The sequence below is a fragment of the Semicossyphus pulcher genome, unplaced genomic scaffold, assembly GCF_022749685.1.
Source record: "Semicossyphus pulcher isolate SPU_LCO1_2020_fin unplaced genomic scaffold, fSemPul1.0.p SCAF_17, whole genome shotgun sequence".
In the NCBI taxonomy this organism is placed as follows: domain Eukaryota; kingdom Metazoa; phylum Chordata; class Actinopteri; order Labriformes; family Labridae; genus Semicossyphus; species Semicossyphus pulcher.
This window is the reverse complement of record NW_027211681.1, coordinates 11,024,350-11,042,197: the sequence shown is the minus strand read 5'-3', so window position 1 is coordinate 11,042,197 and position 17,848 is coordinate 11,024,350. Positions and strand designations below refer to the sequence as shown.

At 42.8% G+C, this 17,848-nt stretch overlaps 2 protein-coding genes across 2 annotated transcripts; both read left to right on the top strand.

Annotated features, from left to right (window-relative positions):
• Nucleotides 1-13,507: 13,507 nt before the first annotated feature.
• LOC138594952 (sialidase-3-like) lies at nucleotides 13,508-14,802 on the top strand. Its single transcript, XM_069666242.1, has 2 exons — nucleotides 13,508-13,741; nucleotides 13,855-14,802. Exons 1-2 carry the CDS (start codon nucleotides 13,508-13,510, stop codon nucleotides 14,800-14,802), a joined length of 1,182 nt encoding a protein of 393 aa, XP_069522343.1.
• Nucleotides 14,803-15,683: 881 nt separating this feature from the next.
• LOC138594926 (sialidase-3-like) lies at nucleotides 15,684-17,185 on the top strand. Its single transcript, XM_069666213.1, has 2 exons — nucleotides 15,684-15,911; nucleotides 16,009-17,185. Exons 1-2 carry the CDS (start codon nucleotides 15,696-15,698, stop codon nucleotides 16,969-16,971), a joined length of 1,179 nt encoding a protein of 392 aa, XP_069522314.1. The 5' UTR covers nucleotides 15,684-15,695; the 3' UTR covers nucleotides 16,972-17,185.
• Nucleotides 17,186-17,848: the final 663 nt, after the last annotated feature.

Sequence of the window (17,848 nt, the reverse complement as noted above, 5' to 3'; positions counted from 1 at the left end):
ATATTGCACAGGTTCCTACAGCGGGCAACTTTTTCCCCTTACTTTTTCTTGCAATCAAAGGTCACACTTTACTTTCAAAAACAGCCTCACAATGTGATGAAATCATCTTTCAATATCGAAAATGTCATTTCACCATGAACAATAATTGTGTTACAATAAATTGAACTGTGTTAAAAAACTTTCCTGGAGTCTTTGATCTTAAGGTTTTTGTTGAGATGGAATTTTCCACCTTAATAAAATGTACAAGAGGTCCTTTAAGTGCATAAAGTAGAAACAATGTTGACAGCTCGTGAGTTGACCTCGGGCTGAGACTGTTTTTGACTGTTTCCAAGAATACGCTGATCGCAGTGACAGTTATCACTGTCCCACACACTGTAATATTATTCTTCTTTTGTTTTCCAGCTGAACTAGATTGTTGATATTGAATCTAAAACTACCGTGTTAAATCCACTGAGCAGGTTACAAATACCTCAGACTGACCTGTGATGTTACTAAGATTACAATTTGCACCAGAATTTCTTCATGGACTAAATTGAGATTTCTGTATTTGGCCTGTACATAAAATATTAAATTAAAGAGTTTTTTGTTTATTTCCTGTAGATTCACTGTTTCTTTTCTCTGCACCTTGTGTGTGTGTGTGTGTGTGTGTGTGTGTGTGTGTGTGTGTGTGTGTGGTTTACAGCTGTTTACATAGCTAACAGTGGATTAGTCCTGTTCAACAAACCTCACCTCTGGAGTTCAGGTATTTCCAAGACCTATAAACTCTGGATGAAAGCTGGGGCCAAATTAATAAAGTTTAACAGGATAAAGATGTGGCTTGTTTCACAGTATGTAATTAAATGACAGAAAACAATCTGTGTTTACGAGTCCCTGGCCGAAGAACGTTACATAAAGTACACCACTTTGTAGTATGCGTTGCTTTTGCCTTTTCCCTACAGAGCCTTTACCTGATCCTTCATATTCCTCCTCGCCAGCTCAGCTGACCTCAGCGCTCGCTCTCATAATGAGATATTGAGTTAAACCAGTAGACTGTGGAAGGCAAACACACACAGGGAGAGCTGTAAACTGAATCCACATTCAGTATAGCTTCGACGGCGAGGTGTGTTACCTGGAACTGTTCAAAGTTATTTCTGTTGATGCTATGGTTATTGGGTGCTATTAGGTTTTATCCCACTTGGTGCTTTAATGGTTGTTTTTCTTTCCGAGCAGAGCAGCGAAGCGTTGCTTTCTCGCGAAAGTTAAGGAGCAATAAATGTTGGAAAATAAAGTGCCAGAATTCCTTTAAAAACTCAACGTTATCTCATGTAATTACTTGGATTCTAAATATAGAAAAGAGTTTCAGTATAAAAAGTGTGTGTGGGCCTGTGTGGGTAGTTAGGGCTGAAAACCGGACCAAATGCCTCACAGTGATTTGTCAGTGTAACTAATGGTATCCTCTCTCTTCCAGGTGGATACAGAGACGGCTGCAATTTGGCATTATTTTACACAAAAGCAAAAATCCGTATCTCTGTTTTTGTTCTCTGATGAATGTTTCCTCCAAACAGTGAAGCCAACCATAGCTTTGTATGTGGGTTTATGAAGACAATGTCATCTCTTTGGGAAGAGCTAACTGGACAGACTCATGGAACTACTGGCCGGGAAGACCCACTTATAAATGCTGATTATCTGTGTTCCCATTGTCAGTGGAGATTACTCGTGTTGGTCTCTTTTCTGCTGCATCACCGTCTGACGTCACAAACGCGCCAGAGTGAAGATGTTACGGTGGTTAGGTCTTTATTTGATCTATTACTCATTCAGTCTGTTTATCAAACTTGACAGCGACAAATTTGGAACGATGTCCGAGCGCTGCTTGGACGAAAACGGGTGAAAATTGTAGCTGAGATTGCAAGGAGTTGCAGAGGAGTATGCTACCGACGGAGCATAGCATTGCGCCGGAAAGGGGGCGGAGATTAGCATGTCAACGCAGGTTTTGTGTTGCAGCTAGCCAGACTTGCAGCTCATGGTTAGTTGCTGATTCACCCAGCCTGCAGCCGAACACCTTCCCCAGGCTCTTTACCAGCTTTTAAGTTATAGACCTGTATCTATGTATCTGATTGCTTCCGGGTGCAAAGCAGAACTTGTCCATGGCCTTTCCTTTCCTGAACACCAGGGATGTAGACTTTGCTGGCTTGAAACTAATGCCCAGGTGATCAGCTCCTTAAGGCCCTATAGGATCCACCTTCTCCCTGGGACTGATGTTGATGTCACTGTCAGGTTATCCATTAAAGGTTCGAGTGGGTGGCTGTTGAACACCAAACTTAGTGAGGTGCCCTCTGCACTGAGCCTCAGCAGACTTCACCAGCATGTTAATGGTTAATGCAAAAAGAGCACTGAAATGGTACATCCAGTAATTCCATTCTCGAGCTTGCGCCAAAGACTGAAGCTGAACCTGAACTTGCTTGGCATGTGGCGCCGGTTCAGTGCCTCCTAGACCAGCTTGGACCTGTAGGCATTTGCAAGGTCCAGGCTCAGCACAACTAGGTTCTCTTTGTTCTCTTGGGCTTCCCTGATAAGCCGACTGATCAAACCCGTGTTCTCCATACATCCTGATACGTTTGGGATCCCTCCTTTCTGGCATGAGGTATCAATGAATGAGTTTCTCTGGTGAGAGTCTGTCAGCGGCCTGGCAACAATGCTGATGAATATCTCGACACTGAGCAGCGAGAAGCACCTTTCCAAACTTTCCGAGACAACTTTGAGATATATTCAAATAAATATCAAATCAGCATAAAAATGTCGGCTCCAGTTCTGATTAAAGCCTTCATTTGCTAAAGCTTTTTTTTTTTTTCTCATGTTGCTTTAATTTCCTCTCATGAATCATAACTTTGGCTAAAAATAAAAAATAATGAGCATTTCAATGAAGCACACAGAGTCTGACAGACAGGATCTCTCCTCGACGGAGCACAAACCAGATGAACAACTGAATCAAAGCGTGTATCACTGTTTATGAAGCTGTCTGTCATCTTTCCCTGTGTGCAAGAGATGACAGACAGCTCAGCGCGCACACATGCACACGCGCACATACAAGCCACCCACCACTCTGAAAAGAAACAGACTCCCTCACTTGGTCATCACTCTTCCATTCATCCTTCCTTACTCAAAACCAGAGAGGTTTGTATTTGTATGATGGGAAATCTCCTGCAGATCTGGCAACCATATGCTAAGACGTATTCAGCTTTCATGTCTTTCAGCTTTGCTTTTATGAAAGAGCCGGCCTCTTCACACATGTGCGTCTCCATTGTTTCGTCTTCTCATTGTTTAAGAAGTGAATCCTCGCATTGTGTGGTTTCTGAGAGAGCTCCACTTAGCCAGGCCGTCTGCTGTGAGTGAACTTTTGTCGGAGTACGGTTCAAAGACGCTTTGCTGAGCCTGTACAGATGACTCTGACCAGCATATTATTCACTTGTTTCTGTTACAGGTTGTCAGTAATTGGGATATGCATTGAAGATTAGTTCTACATTATTGCTCCCTGGTTCCGTCATTAATCTCATCTGACGTTTTGTTGGATCAGTTTCCTTTGAAAAACACAGGAAACAGTTTCTGAGAGGTGCTGTTGAAGTGCAAATATGAGCACGGGGGTAATATGAGCAACGTTCAAAGATGTTGCATAGGGGAGGGGGATTTGAAAACTATGGGATGATATTACTTTGGTAACTGTCAGATATAAGGCTATATCATTTATACTGTGGCTCCTACAGCTCAGCAACATTCAACACAGTATTTTTGAAGTTGGTGAAATTACCACTAAATGCAATCAATAGATTTGTGTGTATGGACTCAGATACAACCTCTGAACACCGCATTACGTGGTGGTGGCATGTGTTGAAATGATGTGATGGCCACACAGGGCAAAGTGGGTTTTATTTGGATATCTGCAGAAAAACGTTGCTCTTTCACCACTGTATGGTTCTTGTGTGAACATTGATGGATTATTACTGCTCAACCTCAATGCTTCTGGTGCCTATACCAGAGATGTGGACTTGAGACTTGGTGACTTGGACTCGATTCGACTCGAGTCACTGTTTTGATGACTTGCGACTTGACAAAATATATATGACTTGAGACTCAACTTGACTCGAGGCATGATGACTCGAATGATTTGAGTGTGTTCATGACTTTGAATGTTAGCTGTTAAATATAAAATGATAAAACTCAGTGTTGTCAAGTTTCTGTCTAACTATCAAGTATGGATGCAGAGCAAACTGGGAATCATGATTGGACGACTCAAAAAGCTCAAAGATGACTGGCTGTCAGTCAAACTCCTCGCTATGGCGACACGCAACATCAAAGGACCCCGCTGTTTGATGTTTTTCCCCAAAGAGAAGCCTCATCAGTCGCACTCGCTACTCAATACTGTCTCAGATCAGACCATCATCATGGCTGCATCTGTGCCAAGATAATATAGATACAATTCATTGTCATACTTTTTGAACAGGTTATAAATTGGCCAATAATATCATCATTAGAGGAGCTACTAACACCTTGTCTTTTCTCTTTATAAAGACCGGATACTACAGGTTAGAGTGCTGCATCTTGGGTGGGAAAAAAGTGACTTGACTTGGGACTTGACTTGCCTTAACTAAGGACTCGACTTGACTTGAAAAAATGCCAGAAAAAATGACTAGAGACTTGCTTGAGACTTGGACCCAGTGACTTACTTGTGACTGAGCAAAGATGACCTGGTCACAACACTGGACTATACCTTACCAAACTGCAACAATTTCACAATGTTAACCGCATTTTAAAAATGTAGTCAAGTTTTAGGAAAAGGGTTTGGGATAAAATTAGTTAATTAACATTTTTGCTTGGCTACACACGAGACATGAACAGTGGTGAAAGTCCTGTGTGCATCCAGAACGCCCTGCTCCTTAGAGACACACACTCTATCACCTGTCTTCATGAAGCCTTTTAGAGATTGTTAAAACAAAAGATATGCTTAGTAAAAAACATGACATGAGAGACCAAATAACCCAACGAGTGTTGTCGGACTCTGACAGTGATGCTTAATTTGGACTGGTGCAAAGGTGTACTTTTCCAAGGTGATGCAGCTAAATATGGTGTGTACCCATATCCCACCTCTATTAATTCCCCCTAGAGGGGAGTTAGTATTGTCAATGCCTACTTCCTGCTCTGCAATGCTGGGTACTTCCTTGTACAGAGGTCAGATGACAAACACTGTTCATAGTCCACATTCACAAAATAATCCGTTCCATGTGAGCTGGCTGGCCGAGCAACAGCGAGGGTGGTTGTGCTGGTGAGGTAATGAAGATCTGATTTGCTTGAACTGCAGGAGCCATTAACAACTTGCAACACCAGCATGACGCACACAGACAAAATGAACGAAGAGAGCCGAGGCAGGCAACTCAGAAGACAGAAGTTCACAGGCTCACATATGAGCGGAGGAAAGAGTAAGGGAGGGTGAAGGGTAGTGTGTCAACCAGGGTGGTCCGTATAACTCGTTCTCCAATAGGAAGCTTGTCAACGAACAGCAAAAAAACAACCAAGTTCTCCCACTTTTCCTATTATTTCTACAGAACGTCCTGAAATAACAAAGCTGCTATTGACACTGACCTCGCTGGCTCCTTCCTACTTTGCCTTAACTTCTACACTACTGCTGACCGGATCCCAATTTAGGGATGCTGGCTCTTAAAAAGTTGGCATGAGTGGAGAAATGCGCTGGTTCCAATGAAAATCAAAACACTTCACAGCTGTTTGTTTTTGCTGACTCATGTCTCCCACTCTTGTTTGCTTAAAACCAGTTCAAACCAGTCAGTTTAGGTTAACTGGCAGCTGTCGGTGTGAGTATATTTGGAATGAATCTAAAGCGCGGATTTATTTGATGCAAAAATATTCAAGAGTTATCAAGCCAGAGCTCATTAATGATCGCTCTGACTCTTGTATCCCTGGCTTGGGTCTCCAGCACCTGTCAGCTCCACTTTTTTATGAGCACTGGAGGCAGGAGTGGATACAGAGCAGCGGGGTAGAGAAGGCAGGAGGGAGGAGAAGCAGGGAAAGGGGAGGAGGAGAGGAAAAGGGGGATATATGTGATATTTATGGGCTGCAGGGTGGCGCACAGCGCAGCATACAGCAGAGTGTTGCAGGGAGCGTAATTTACAACAGATCTCGATTACTCTCTGACCCAGTACGAGGCTGTTTTTCTCAAGTTATCAACCATCTAAGATGAATCATTCCTCACAAAGACTTTATCACAGCTTGAATTTCCATTCCATTTGAGTTTCCTTTAAATGTCAATGAAAGAAATTGCCCGATTTCCCAAGAATTGATATGATTAGTTGAGCTTGAAGGTGATGCACCTCCAAAATATACACATCACTTTCCTGTTGGCCCATCTCCTGCCCGGTATGCAGCCAGTGTACACAGGTTCAGGGCATGGCTTAAATGTATGGAAGTGAGTAAACTGAGATAAGAGTCACACAGTTGGTGTCCAATGTGACATACATGTAGCTGATGGGATTTAGTCCCTACAGTCCCTGTACAGAGAAACATGCTTTAAACTGGAGATCTGAATGGACTAACGGCATCTTTTTGTGATGTCATTAACCCACGGAGGGACAGCCAAATGTTTGGTACTCCTCAGCACTTCGACCTGCTGTACAGAACTACACAAGACATGGAGCCCTGCACTGTGTGAAGTAACCATCAGCCAGCAATCACCTCTTTTTCACCACAAGCAATACATACGTTTTGTAATCTCTCAAGTCAAACAAGAGGCACAAAGAGGGAGCCCTGAAGCTGTGTGGTTCAAATTCTTCTCACAGATGGGCCCCAGACAGTTGAGACAAATTAATAACTGACAAGAACTTGATCTGATAAATGTCAATATATGACCAAAATAGTCCCGACAACAGATGGTGTTGTAACAACCACAGAACCATAGGTGATGAGGTGATTGGACAAGCACGACAATCTCTCAGGATTGAAGTAAACAGTCTTTACTTGGCAAAAGGGTAATGCAAAGGCACAGGCAAACAAATCCAAAAAAGGGAACAGGCTAGGTCGAAGTCCAAAAACCAGGAAAGATATATACCTACACAGTCATACACAAGAGACTAAGGCAGGAAAGCTTGACACAAGGGATGAATACGAACTGGCACAGAAGGAAGGGGAGACACTACATACTAAGATAAAGACTACTAAGGTGAAGAGGAGACAGTAAGATACAGGTGGAAACAATCTGGGCGGGGCAGACAATCACACAGGTGGGAAACACACGAGGGCAGGAAGTGGAGGATCTGAAATGGGAGAGAGAGGTAAGCAACACAAAATAAAACAGGAAATAGAAAAAAAACAGGAAAAAGCAAAACATGACCTAAGATGCAGAACCGGAAAAGGTGTACACAAGACCACTGATGATATGATATGATGATATGAAGCCTGTAAACTGACAAACCTTTGACAACTGGTCTGTTCAAGAATAGAAGAACAAAAGAAAATACCTGATAAAAATATCAAATGAAAACCAAACCAATGAACACAGCCCTACGGATTGGGTACGAGAACATTGAAATACATGAAATTACATTTAGGAACAAAAATAAATAAATAAACCTACAAGAAACAAAAATATATTGGGAATCTGATTCATCAAAATCAATTCCGGGATATGTGTAACAACCACAATTATACGGAGCCAAAATGGTAACATCTATAAAAACTTTCTGAAAATCTGCACGGACAAACCACAAAGTTTAAAAAACTCTTGCCAACCTTTATCTCACCTGCGTGAGCTGGCGCCAGACACCCAGACAGAGAGTCATTAGAGACTCTCCCTGATGATAACGTGGTATCAGGCTCAGTATTATATGAAGGACAAACTAGTTCCCCCTATACACGCTCATTTTCACAGGTCAGGACAACCCTCTCCCTCTAATGCTAGTGTGCTTGCTAACTAAGCATGAAACACACAGGTAATGCAGGTTATAAAGTATACACTGTGATTAACATAGAACACACAGTTTCCTCCAGCCCTTTCTTCTCACTGCACCACCAGCCCCGTATATACCCTTTACAATCTAATTAGCAGATACACCTATCACCGCCTAACATTATGACCACTGACAGGTGGTATCTCTTTACAATGGCACCTGTCAGTGGGTGGGATATGTTAGGCAGCAAGTGAAAATTTTGTCCTTGAAGTTGACGTGTTGGAAGCAGGAAAAATGGAGTGTGAGGTTTTGAGCAGCTTTGACAAGGGCCAAATTGTGATGGTTAGACGACTGGGTCAGAGCATCTCCAAAAATGCAGCTCTTGTGGGGTGTTCCCGGCCTGCAGTGGTCAGTACCTACCAAGAGTGGTCCAAGGAAGGACAGGGTAACGGTCGGCCAAGGTTCATAGAAGCTGGCCTGTGTGGTCCGATCCAACAGAAGAGCTACTGTAGCTCAAACTGCTGAAAAAGTTAATGCTGGTTCTGATAGAAAGGTGTCAGAACACACAGAGCATCACATGTTGTTGCGTCAGGGCTGTGTAGCCGCAGACCAGTCAGGGTGTTCATGTTGACCCTGTCCACCACTGAAAGCGCCTACAATGGGCATGTGAGCATCAGAACTGGACCACAGAGCAATGGAAGAAGGTGGCCTGGTCTGATGAATCACTTTTTCTTTTACATCATGTGGATGGCCGGGTGCGTGTGGGTCACTTTGGGAAACATGTCACCAGGATGCACTATGGGACGAAGGCAAGCCGGCAGAGGCAGTGTGATGCTTTGGGCAATGTTCTGCTGGGAAACCTTGGGTCCTGCCATTCATGTGGATGTGTGTACTTTGACATGTACCACATACCTGAACATTATTACAGACTAAGTACACCCCTTCATGGAAACAGTACTCCCTAATGACAGTGGCCTCTTTCAGTAGGATAATGCGCCCTGCTACACTGCAGAGATGGTTCAGGAATGGTTTGAGGAACACGACAACGAGTTCAAGGTGTTGACTTGGCCTCCAAATTCCCCAGATCTCAAACTTAAAGGATCTGCTGCTAACGTCTTAGATACCAGAAACCACAGCACACCTTCAAAGGTCTAGTGTAGTCCATGTCTCGAACAATCAGGGCTGGTGGCCATAATGTTATTGCTGATCCGTGTTGAAATTAAAAACATCCAGTAAAACAAGTTCGGAAGGGTTAATATTTAAATCCTACTTTGTTGAATGTGTATAAAAGTTAACTTGTTCAGTTGGTTAAATGTGCTGCTCCAGGCCTCCCCCTCCTAGATAGAGAGGTGAGGTGTCTGTTTTATGATCTGCTGATAACAATGTCCTCATTGTCCTAAACAATGACTACAGAAACAGTCGGACGTAGTAGAAAACTGCAGTCAAAACTGGGCCCCGGCAGGAGATATGACACTTTTACCAGTTTACCCATGAATAATTATATCATTGTCATTGCACTGACCTTTGTATAACCATAACAGCATCAAAAAGTTTTAACATGGCAGTGGACGCCTGTAAAGACAAAGACTGAAGAGCTCTACATTTAATTAAGAGAAAGTATAATTTAAAAATTCCAATTATATTCGGCTTAAAATATTTGATAGTGTCATCCAGCCAATTGCGTTTTAGGAAATAAAATTTGGGCCCACTTAGTCATAAAAGCTTTACCTGTTGGGACAAACACCAGACAGAATCTGTACATGCAGAAGTCTAACAGTAAAGAGAGAGACAAAGGCATATAGAAGCAGATACCCACTGTAAATTCATATTCGAAAGAGAGTACTCATTTTGTTTACCTCACAACAACACAGCTCTCCAAATAGTAAACAGAGTAATAAATATTATAACCCAATGAAAAGTAGAACACTGGAAACGATAAGAATTAAAGGCAAAGTACATGGGAGTGTTATCTGACCCTTAATGAGATTATAAATTGGCAGCGATAAAAACAAAGATGGATCCTAAGCAGGTAAACACAAACTGGAATTTTAAAAAAGGAAGAAAAAAAAACATGATAACCAAAATAAAACATTATTTGTCGTCACTGTTGGACAGGTGATGCAGGGACAGGAATGCACAGCATCCTAGCATGTAAAACATTTAGTTAAATAAGGCAAAGAGCTCAATGACCCCTCAGTTTTCAAAATACACCTTGGAGACAGGGCATATCTAATCAATTATTATCAACCACCTGAGGGATAGTGAATGACTCAGGAACCCACACAGATCTGCACGCACCCGCACAAATGATGGAAATACTAAGAGCCTTATATGTCTCTATGGAGTTTAGTCTCACACAATCTGTATTTTTCCATCACCTATGGGAATATATGTGATCACTTAAAGAAATCCTTTATCCTTTAGAAAATGTCGAAAAATGGAGCTTTATGTCAGTATGCAGAACATTACAGCAGAATAATATGGATGGTATCAGTCAAAGATTATTCATGCAATCAAACAGAATCATTCAAACAATTATATTTTTTTCCTATCTTCTGTAACATGTCCAGCAGCCTTTCAGGCCCGCTTGGGGCTAGAGGGTACTAGTTTGTCCGGGTGTCAAAAAACACAGCTCTCAGCAGTGGCGAAGGCAGTAGCTGACACCATCTGCACGGGTATCCAGCACAGCAAACAGCAGCTCAACACTGAGCACTACATCACCACATTGCAAGGACAACACTTAGGCCAGATCTGGTTCTCACATTGGAGTCATCCAAGCGGGTGGTCATGATGGAATTCACTATCCCCTGGGAAGACTGAATGGAGGAGGCCCACAAGCACAAGAGGGCCAAATATCTCGACCTGGTGGCAGAGTGCAGAAGCCATGGGTGGAGGGCCAGCTGCGAACCCACTGAGGTGGGCTGCAGGGGCAGACTGGTCTCTACACCAGACACTACTGGGCATCCAAGGGTTGCGGGAGAGAAGAGCCACCAAGAACATCACAGAAACTGCAAAAAAGGGTGAAGGTGTCTGATAATCAAAGGCCAGAAACACCCTGTGAGCCTGGGTTTATCACCGAAGATGTTTCCAAGGTGCGCCAGCTGGTGTTTCAAGAAACTAGTCCTTTTGGCTGCTTCAGGTTCTCAAGATGGGTAGTTTCTTTGTCAGTGTTGGGGCATCCCCCAGCATTCGATGAACTGTTCAGTTCTTGTCTGAAAGCAAGGGTTGGCACACTCTTTTTGCTGTCCTTCAATGACATCCTACATTAGATTACTGGTAAGCATGAGGTTGATCTGGTGATATTTGAGATACTTTTTTTTCTTCTTCTGAACTTTCAATAAACCTTCTGTTTCGATTATGGTGTAATTTTCCCAGCCATCTGTGCCTACATGGCTTATTCGATACTTGCAATCAGCACTTTCACTTCCCTGTACATTGAATGCATACACTAAGGTCACAAGTTAAATAAATTACTTTTTAATCCAACAAGCTGCAGCTTCCTTTCTCCGGCCAAACTGAGGATTTTAAGGTTTCCAGAGTCAGAGAGGTACTACACTACAGAGACTCAATTGACAACAGAGTCTCCTCAGCAGGAATATTGATTGGGACTAGGAAGAAGAGGTAGGCGCAAGAGGCAGTCGAACAGGCAGAAGCAGGGCTAAGGCATCTTGGTGGGCACGGTGGCAGCAGGATGAGCCAGGCTGGACAGTAGTCAGAAGACCTCGGTATGACAAAGCCCAGGGGAGAGAGAAACATCGGCTGTTAGCGGGGGGAGATTCTGTGGGAGGTTGAGGAGAAGAGCTGCAGCATGACCTTAGCAATGTACAGACAGGGAGCTTGGACTAACTGGGACCACACAGCTGCCCGTAAGATCACATTGATGGAACTTTGGAAGTCAGAACCAGGTAGACTCAAGTTCCTGATCAAAGCAGTGTATGATGTCCTGCCATGTCCGTCCAGCCTGCATTGCTGGGGTCTAGTCGACAGGCCAGCATGCTCACTGTGCCTGAAGAGAGGTTCCCTGGAGCATAACCTAAGCTGCTGCCTGAAAGCCCTAGGAGAGGGGGGGTACAAGGGGTGGCATGACCATGTGCCGAAGGCAGTAGCTGACACCATCTGCACGGGTATCCAGCACAGCAAATAGCAGCTCAACACTGAGCACTACATCACCACATTGCAAGGACAACACTTAGGCCAGATCTGGTTCTAACATTGGAGTCATCCAAGCGGGTGGTCATGATGGAATTCACTATCCCCTGGGAAGACTGAATGGAGGGGGCCCACAAGCACAAGAGGGCCAAATATCTCGACCTGGTGGCAGAGTGCAGAAGCCATGGGTGGAGGGCCAGCTGCGAACCCACTGAGGTGGGCTGCAGGGGCAGACTGGTCTCTACACCAGACACTACTGGGCATCCAAGGGTTGCGGGAGAGAAGAGCCACCAAGAACATCACAGAAACTGCAAAAAAGGGTGAAGGTGTCTGATAATCAAAGGCCAGAAACACCCTGTGAGCCTGGGTTTATCACCGAAGATGTTTCCAAGGTGCGCCAGCTGGTGTTTCAAGAAACTAGTCCTTTTGGCTGCTTCAGGTTCTCAAGATGGGTAGTTTCTTTGTCAGTGTTGGGGCATCCCCCAGCATTCGATGAACTGTTCAGTTCTTGTCTGAAAGTAAGGGTTGGCACACTCTTTTTGCTGTCCTTCAATGACATCCTACATTAGATTACTGGTAAGCATGAGGTTGATCTGGTGATACTTGAGATACTTTTTTTTCTTCTTCTGAACTTTCAATAAACCTTCTGTTTCGATTATGCCATGTAGCCATTTGTGCCTACATGGCTTATTCGATACTTGCAATCAGCACTTTCACTTCCCTGTACATTGATTGCATACACTAAGGTCACAAGTTAAATAAATTACTTTTTAATCCAAATAAATTTGACTAAACTAAGTATTTCGTTCTTATTTTTTAATTTTTTCATAAATCATTAAAAGATCAATCATCACATCATGTATCATTTTACCATGAGTATCTCAATACACCTTGACTTCACTCTTCTGACTTATCAGAACTCAAACGAATCACACATTTCTTATTGATGCATGTTGATTTAAAGGCACAAGACACATGGGCCAGCTAATGAAAAGATGATCAGCTTTGGTACCCCTTTCTCCTCTTGTTGGCATTCCATCGTTCAGCCTGCAGTGTCTTTTCCTCTTTTTATTCTCTGGGTTGCTTTTGTTTGTTTCTGTATCTTTGCAGGGCTGTCCTCTGACCTTTTCTTCATAGAGACCTCATTTAATGATGGCTAAGGCCAAATGTGAAGTGATACACAGATTGTGTAATACAAAATACAAAAGAGTAGGCTTGTCCACCGTGTATGATTAACCAATCTTGACGTAGATAAAAGCAGAGTTATCAGTGTTTAGCCGGTAAGTTTTTAATGTGTGTAGTAAAGACACCTCCCTCATTCACACACTGTACTACCTAACCTGATAAAATCCCACAGCCGTTGAGCTTTGGCAATCAGAGAGTGGGAAGCTGCATACTTTCTCTTATGTTGTGTGATCATTTTACACACAGACATGGGCAACAAACCATCACATCATTATGAACCGGTGAAAGAAGAAGAAACCGTCTTTGTTTCCACGGAGACAGAGGTGTACAGGATTCCTTCTCTTTTCTATGACAGAGACAGACAAATTCTGATGGCCTTTGCAGAGAAGAGGAGGACTTCAAATGATGCCAGCGCAGTAGCACTGGTCATGAGGACAGGACAACTGAACAAGGATGAAACCACCCATGAAGTGACAGTTACGGTAATTATACCAACCAACAAACGTTTTATTGGTAGATGTCTGGTAGAGATATTACTCCCAAACTGATCCTTACTAGTGTGTGTGGTTTATATTCTGACTGATGTCTCTTCTAGTGGTCCGACCTCAAACTGGTAAAGGAGGCACATCTTGAAGGATACCGTCCCATGAACCCCTGCCCGGTGTATGAGAAAACAAGCAAAACACTGTTCCTCTTCTTCATCTGTGTTGAAGGCACTGTCTCAGAGTGTTGGCAGATATTCTGGGGCTGCAACAAAGCCCGTCTCTGCTACATCACAACTAATGATGGCGGCCAAAGTTGGAGTGCAGTCACTGATCTGACTGACAAACTGGATGAAATCCAGAGCTGGGCCACATTTGCCGTTGGGCCGGGCCATGGTCTTCAGACAGAAGCTGGTAGATTGATTGTTCCAATGTATGCTTATTATCCTTGCTCCCCCACATGCTTGTTTTATTGTTGTACCCCTTATGCACTCTATCTGTTCAGCGACGATCAGGGCAAAACATGGCAATTTAGCAACAGGCTTCAAAAAATATCCCTTGAATGTGAAATGGCAGAGGTGTCTGATGACACAGGCCTCAAGTCCATCTACTGCAATGCCCGCAGTAAGGGAGGCTATCGAGTGGAAGCACTTGATAAGAATATCGGAGCTGATTTTATCACCCTCCCGCCTACTGACAAGCTTGTTGAAACAGGTGGAGGCTGTCAGGGAAGTGTGGTGTCTTTTCCAGTTCAAAGTGAAGATGCTCATGCAGATGGTGACCCGAGCAAGAACCCAAACAAGTGGCTGCTCTTCACACACCCGAGCGACAAGTCTAAACGGACCGATTTAGGGGTGTATTTGAATAAACTTCCAAGTGATCCAAATGGTTGGAGCAAACCCTGGATCATTAACCACGGGCCCAGTGCTTACTCAGACCTGGCTTACATCGGTGACGGATGGTTTGTTTGTCTGATGGAGTGTGGTGTGAAGGAAATAACTGAGCGGATAGCCTACAAGATTTTCAGCTACAATGAAGTCAAGCAGGGCATTGGAGAGTAATAATCTATTACTCTTACATGACACCTTTCTCAATGGCAATACCACAAACAACATTCTGTGCACTCATATGAGACTTCAAAGAAACCTGGCGTGTAACAAAAGGAATTATGTTGTACTGAAATCATATTTACAGCTGCTGAATAAGTAATAAAGTTCTAATGATTTACACTGAATCAAACAAGATATTTACATACATACATTAAATATTTGTCATTCAAAAGGTGCTTTACTGACACTTTTTATGAAGTTTATCAAGTGTGAAGAATCAAGAAAGCTTTTAGTCAACAATTATCATGTTATAAGAGGTTTTTTATTGGTTCTCTGATTTTACAAATACATTTTGCATGCTTAAAAGCATGTATAAGCTGTATATGATTAGTTCCTGTGTTTGTCATTGTTTTGATCCAAAACTTGTGGCGATTAATAAAGCATAAATACTGCCTACTGTTTTCAATGGAACACAACAGTGACTCATATAAATCAAAACAGGAAATAGCTGTGCGTTTCCATTAGTCTTGATGCTTTTGGAGAGGGAGATCTGAAAATGTTGCAGTGTCGTGGCAGAAAAGACGATTTATAAAGTTAGAGATGAATTTTAATAGCTTCTAATGAACAGGGAACTGACATCCTGGTTAAATAATAAACTACACTTGTTTCAGTTCTGATCTAGTCAGGAAGTGGACACAATGAGGAACTGTTGAAATCAACGCCCATAGTACCTTTGTTTTCTTAAACGACCCACTTCTTAGGAAATGAACAATGACTCCCTCCCTTATTTGCCAACTGCAACACCCGGTCTTATAAAAGCCTGAGCAAACACTCTTTAATCATTTCAGGCACACACACTGCAACTCTTTCTTCCTTACCTATTCTATGATAACTTTACACCGAGCATGGGATGCACATCTTCAAGTAGTGTTCAACCACAGAACCAAACTGTCTTTAAATCTGATTGTAAATGGGTTTACAGGATTCCAGCTCTTCTCTATGAGAAAGAGAGTGAAACTTTTTTCGCTTTTGCGGAGGAGAGGAGGACTCCAGACGACAGCAGCACAAAACACCTGGTTATGAACACAGGAAAACTGAAGAAGGACTCGATGACAATTGAGGTAAACTTTTAAAGTGATTGTTTCCTGGCAGAATTACCTTTAACCACACCAGGCTGCTTTGTCTTATTTACACATCTCTGAATAATGTCTCTTCTAGTGGTCTGGCCTCAAAGTGGTGGAGGAGGCAAATCATGGATGTTACCGTCCCATGAACCCCTGCCCGGTGTATGAGAAAACAAGCAAAACACTGTTCCTCTTCTTCATCCGTGTTAAATGCACTGTCTCAGAGCGGTGGCAGATACACTGGGGCTGCAACAAAGCCCGTCTCTGCTACATCACAACTAATGATGGCGGCCAAAGTTGGAGTGCAATCACTGATCTGACTGCCGAACTGAAGGAAATCCAGAGCTGGGCCACATTTGCCGTTGGGCCGGGCCATGGTCTTCAGACAGATGATGGTAGATTGATTGTTCCAATGTATGCTTATGCTTCCTCCGGCAGCTCATACTGTCTATGCTGCTACCGACGTTCTAAAGTGACTCCACATGCGCTTTCCCTCTATAGAGAGGCTTCAGGTGAAAAATGGAAGTTAGGCAAAATGCTTGAAAATGAGACACTTGAGTGTGTAATGGCAGAATTTTTTGATGATGCTGAAAAAAGCAACATCTACTGCAATGCCCGCAGTAAGGGAGGCTATCGAGTGGAAGCACTTGATAAGAATGTTGGAGCTGATTTTATCACCCTCCCGCCTGCTGAGAAGCTTGTTGAAACAGGTGGAGGCTGTCAGGGAAGTGTGGTGTCTTTTCCAGCTCAAAGTGACGAGTCTCAAGCAGATGATGACCTGAGCAAGAAACCAAACAAGTGGCTGCTCTTCACCCACCCGAGCGAGCAGTTAAAACGGACCGATTTAGGGGTGTATTTGAATAAACTTCCAAGTGATCCAAACAGTTGGAGCAAACGCTGGATAATTAACCCTGGGCCCAGTGCTTACTCAGACCTGGCTTATATCGGTGACGGATGGTTTGTTTGTCTGATGGAGTGTGGTGAGGAGGAAATAACTGAGCGGATAGCCTACAAGATTTTCAGCTACAATGAAGTCAAGCAGGGCATTGAAGAGTAATATTCTATTACTCTTACATGACACCTTTCTCAATGGCAATATCACAAACAACATTCTGTGCACTCATATGAGACTTCAAAGAAACCTGGCGTGTAACAAAAGGAATTATGTTGTACTGAAATCATATTTACAGCTGCTGAATAAGTAATAAAGTTCTAATGATTTACACTGAATCAAACAAGATATTTACATACATACATTGAATATTTGTCATTCAAAAGGTGCTTTACTGACACTTTTTATGAAGTTTATCAAGTGTGAAGAATCAAGAAAGCTTTTAGTCAACAATTATCATGTTATAAGAGGTTTTTTATTGGTTCTCTGATTTTACAAATACATTTTGCATGCTTAAAAGCATGTATAAGCTGTATATGATTAGTTCCTGTGTTTGTCATTGTTTTGATCCAAAACTTGTGGCGATTAATAAAGAATAAAAACTGCCTACTGTTTTCAATGGAACACAACAGTGACTCATATAAATCAAAACAGGAAATAGCTGTGCGTTTCCATTAGTCTTGATGCTTTTGGAGAGGGAGATCTGAAAATGTTGCAGTGTCGTGGCAGAAAAGACGATTTATAAAGTTAGAGATGAATTTTAATAGCTTCTAATGAACAGGGAACTGACATCCTGGTTAAATAATAAACTACACTTGTTTCAGTTCTGATCTAGTCAGGAAGTGGACACAATGAGGAACTGTTGAAATCAACGCCCATAGTACCTTTGTTTTCTTAAACGACCCACTTCTTAGGAAATGAACAATGACTCCCTCCCTTATTTGCCAACTGCAACACCCGGTCTTATAAAAGCCTGAGCAAACACTCTTTAATCATTTCAGGCACACACACTGCAACTCTTTCTTCCTTACCTATTCTATGA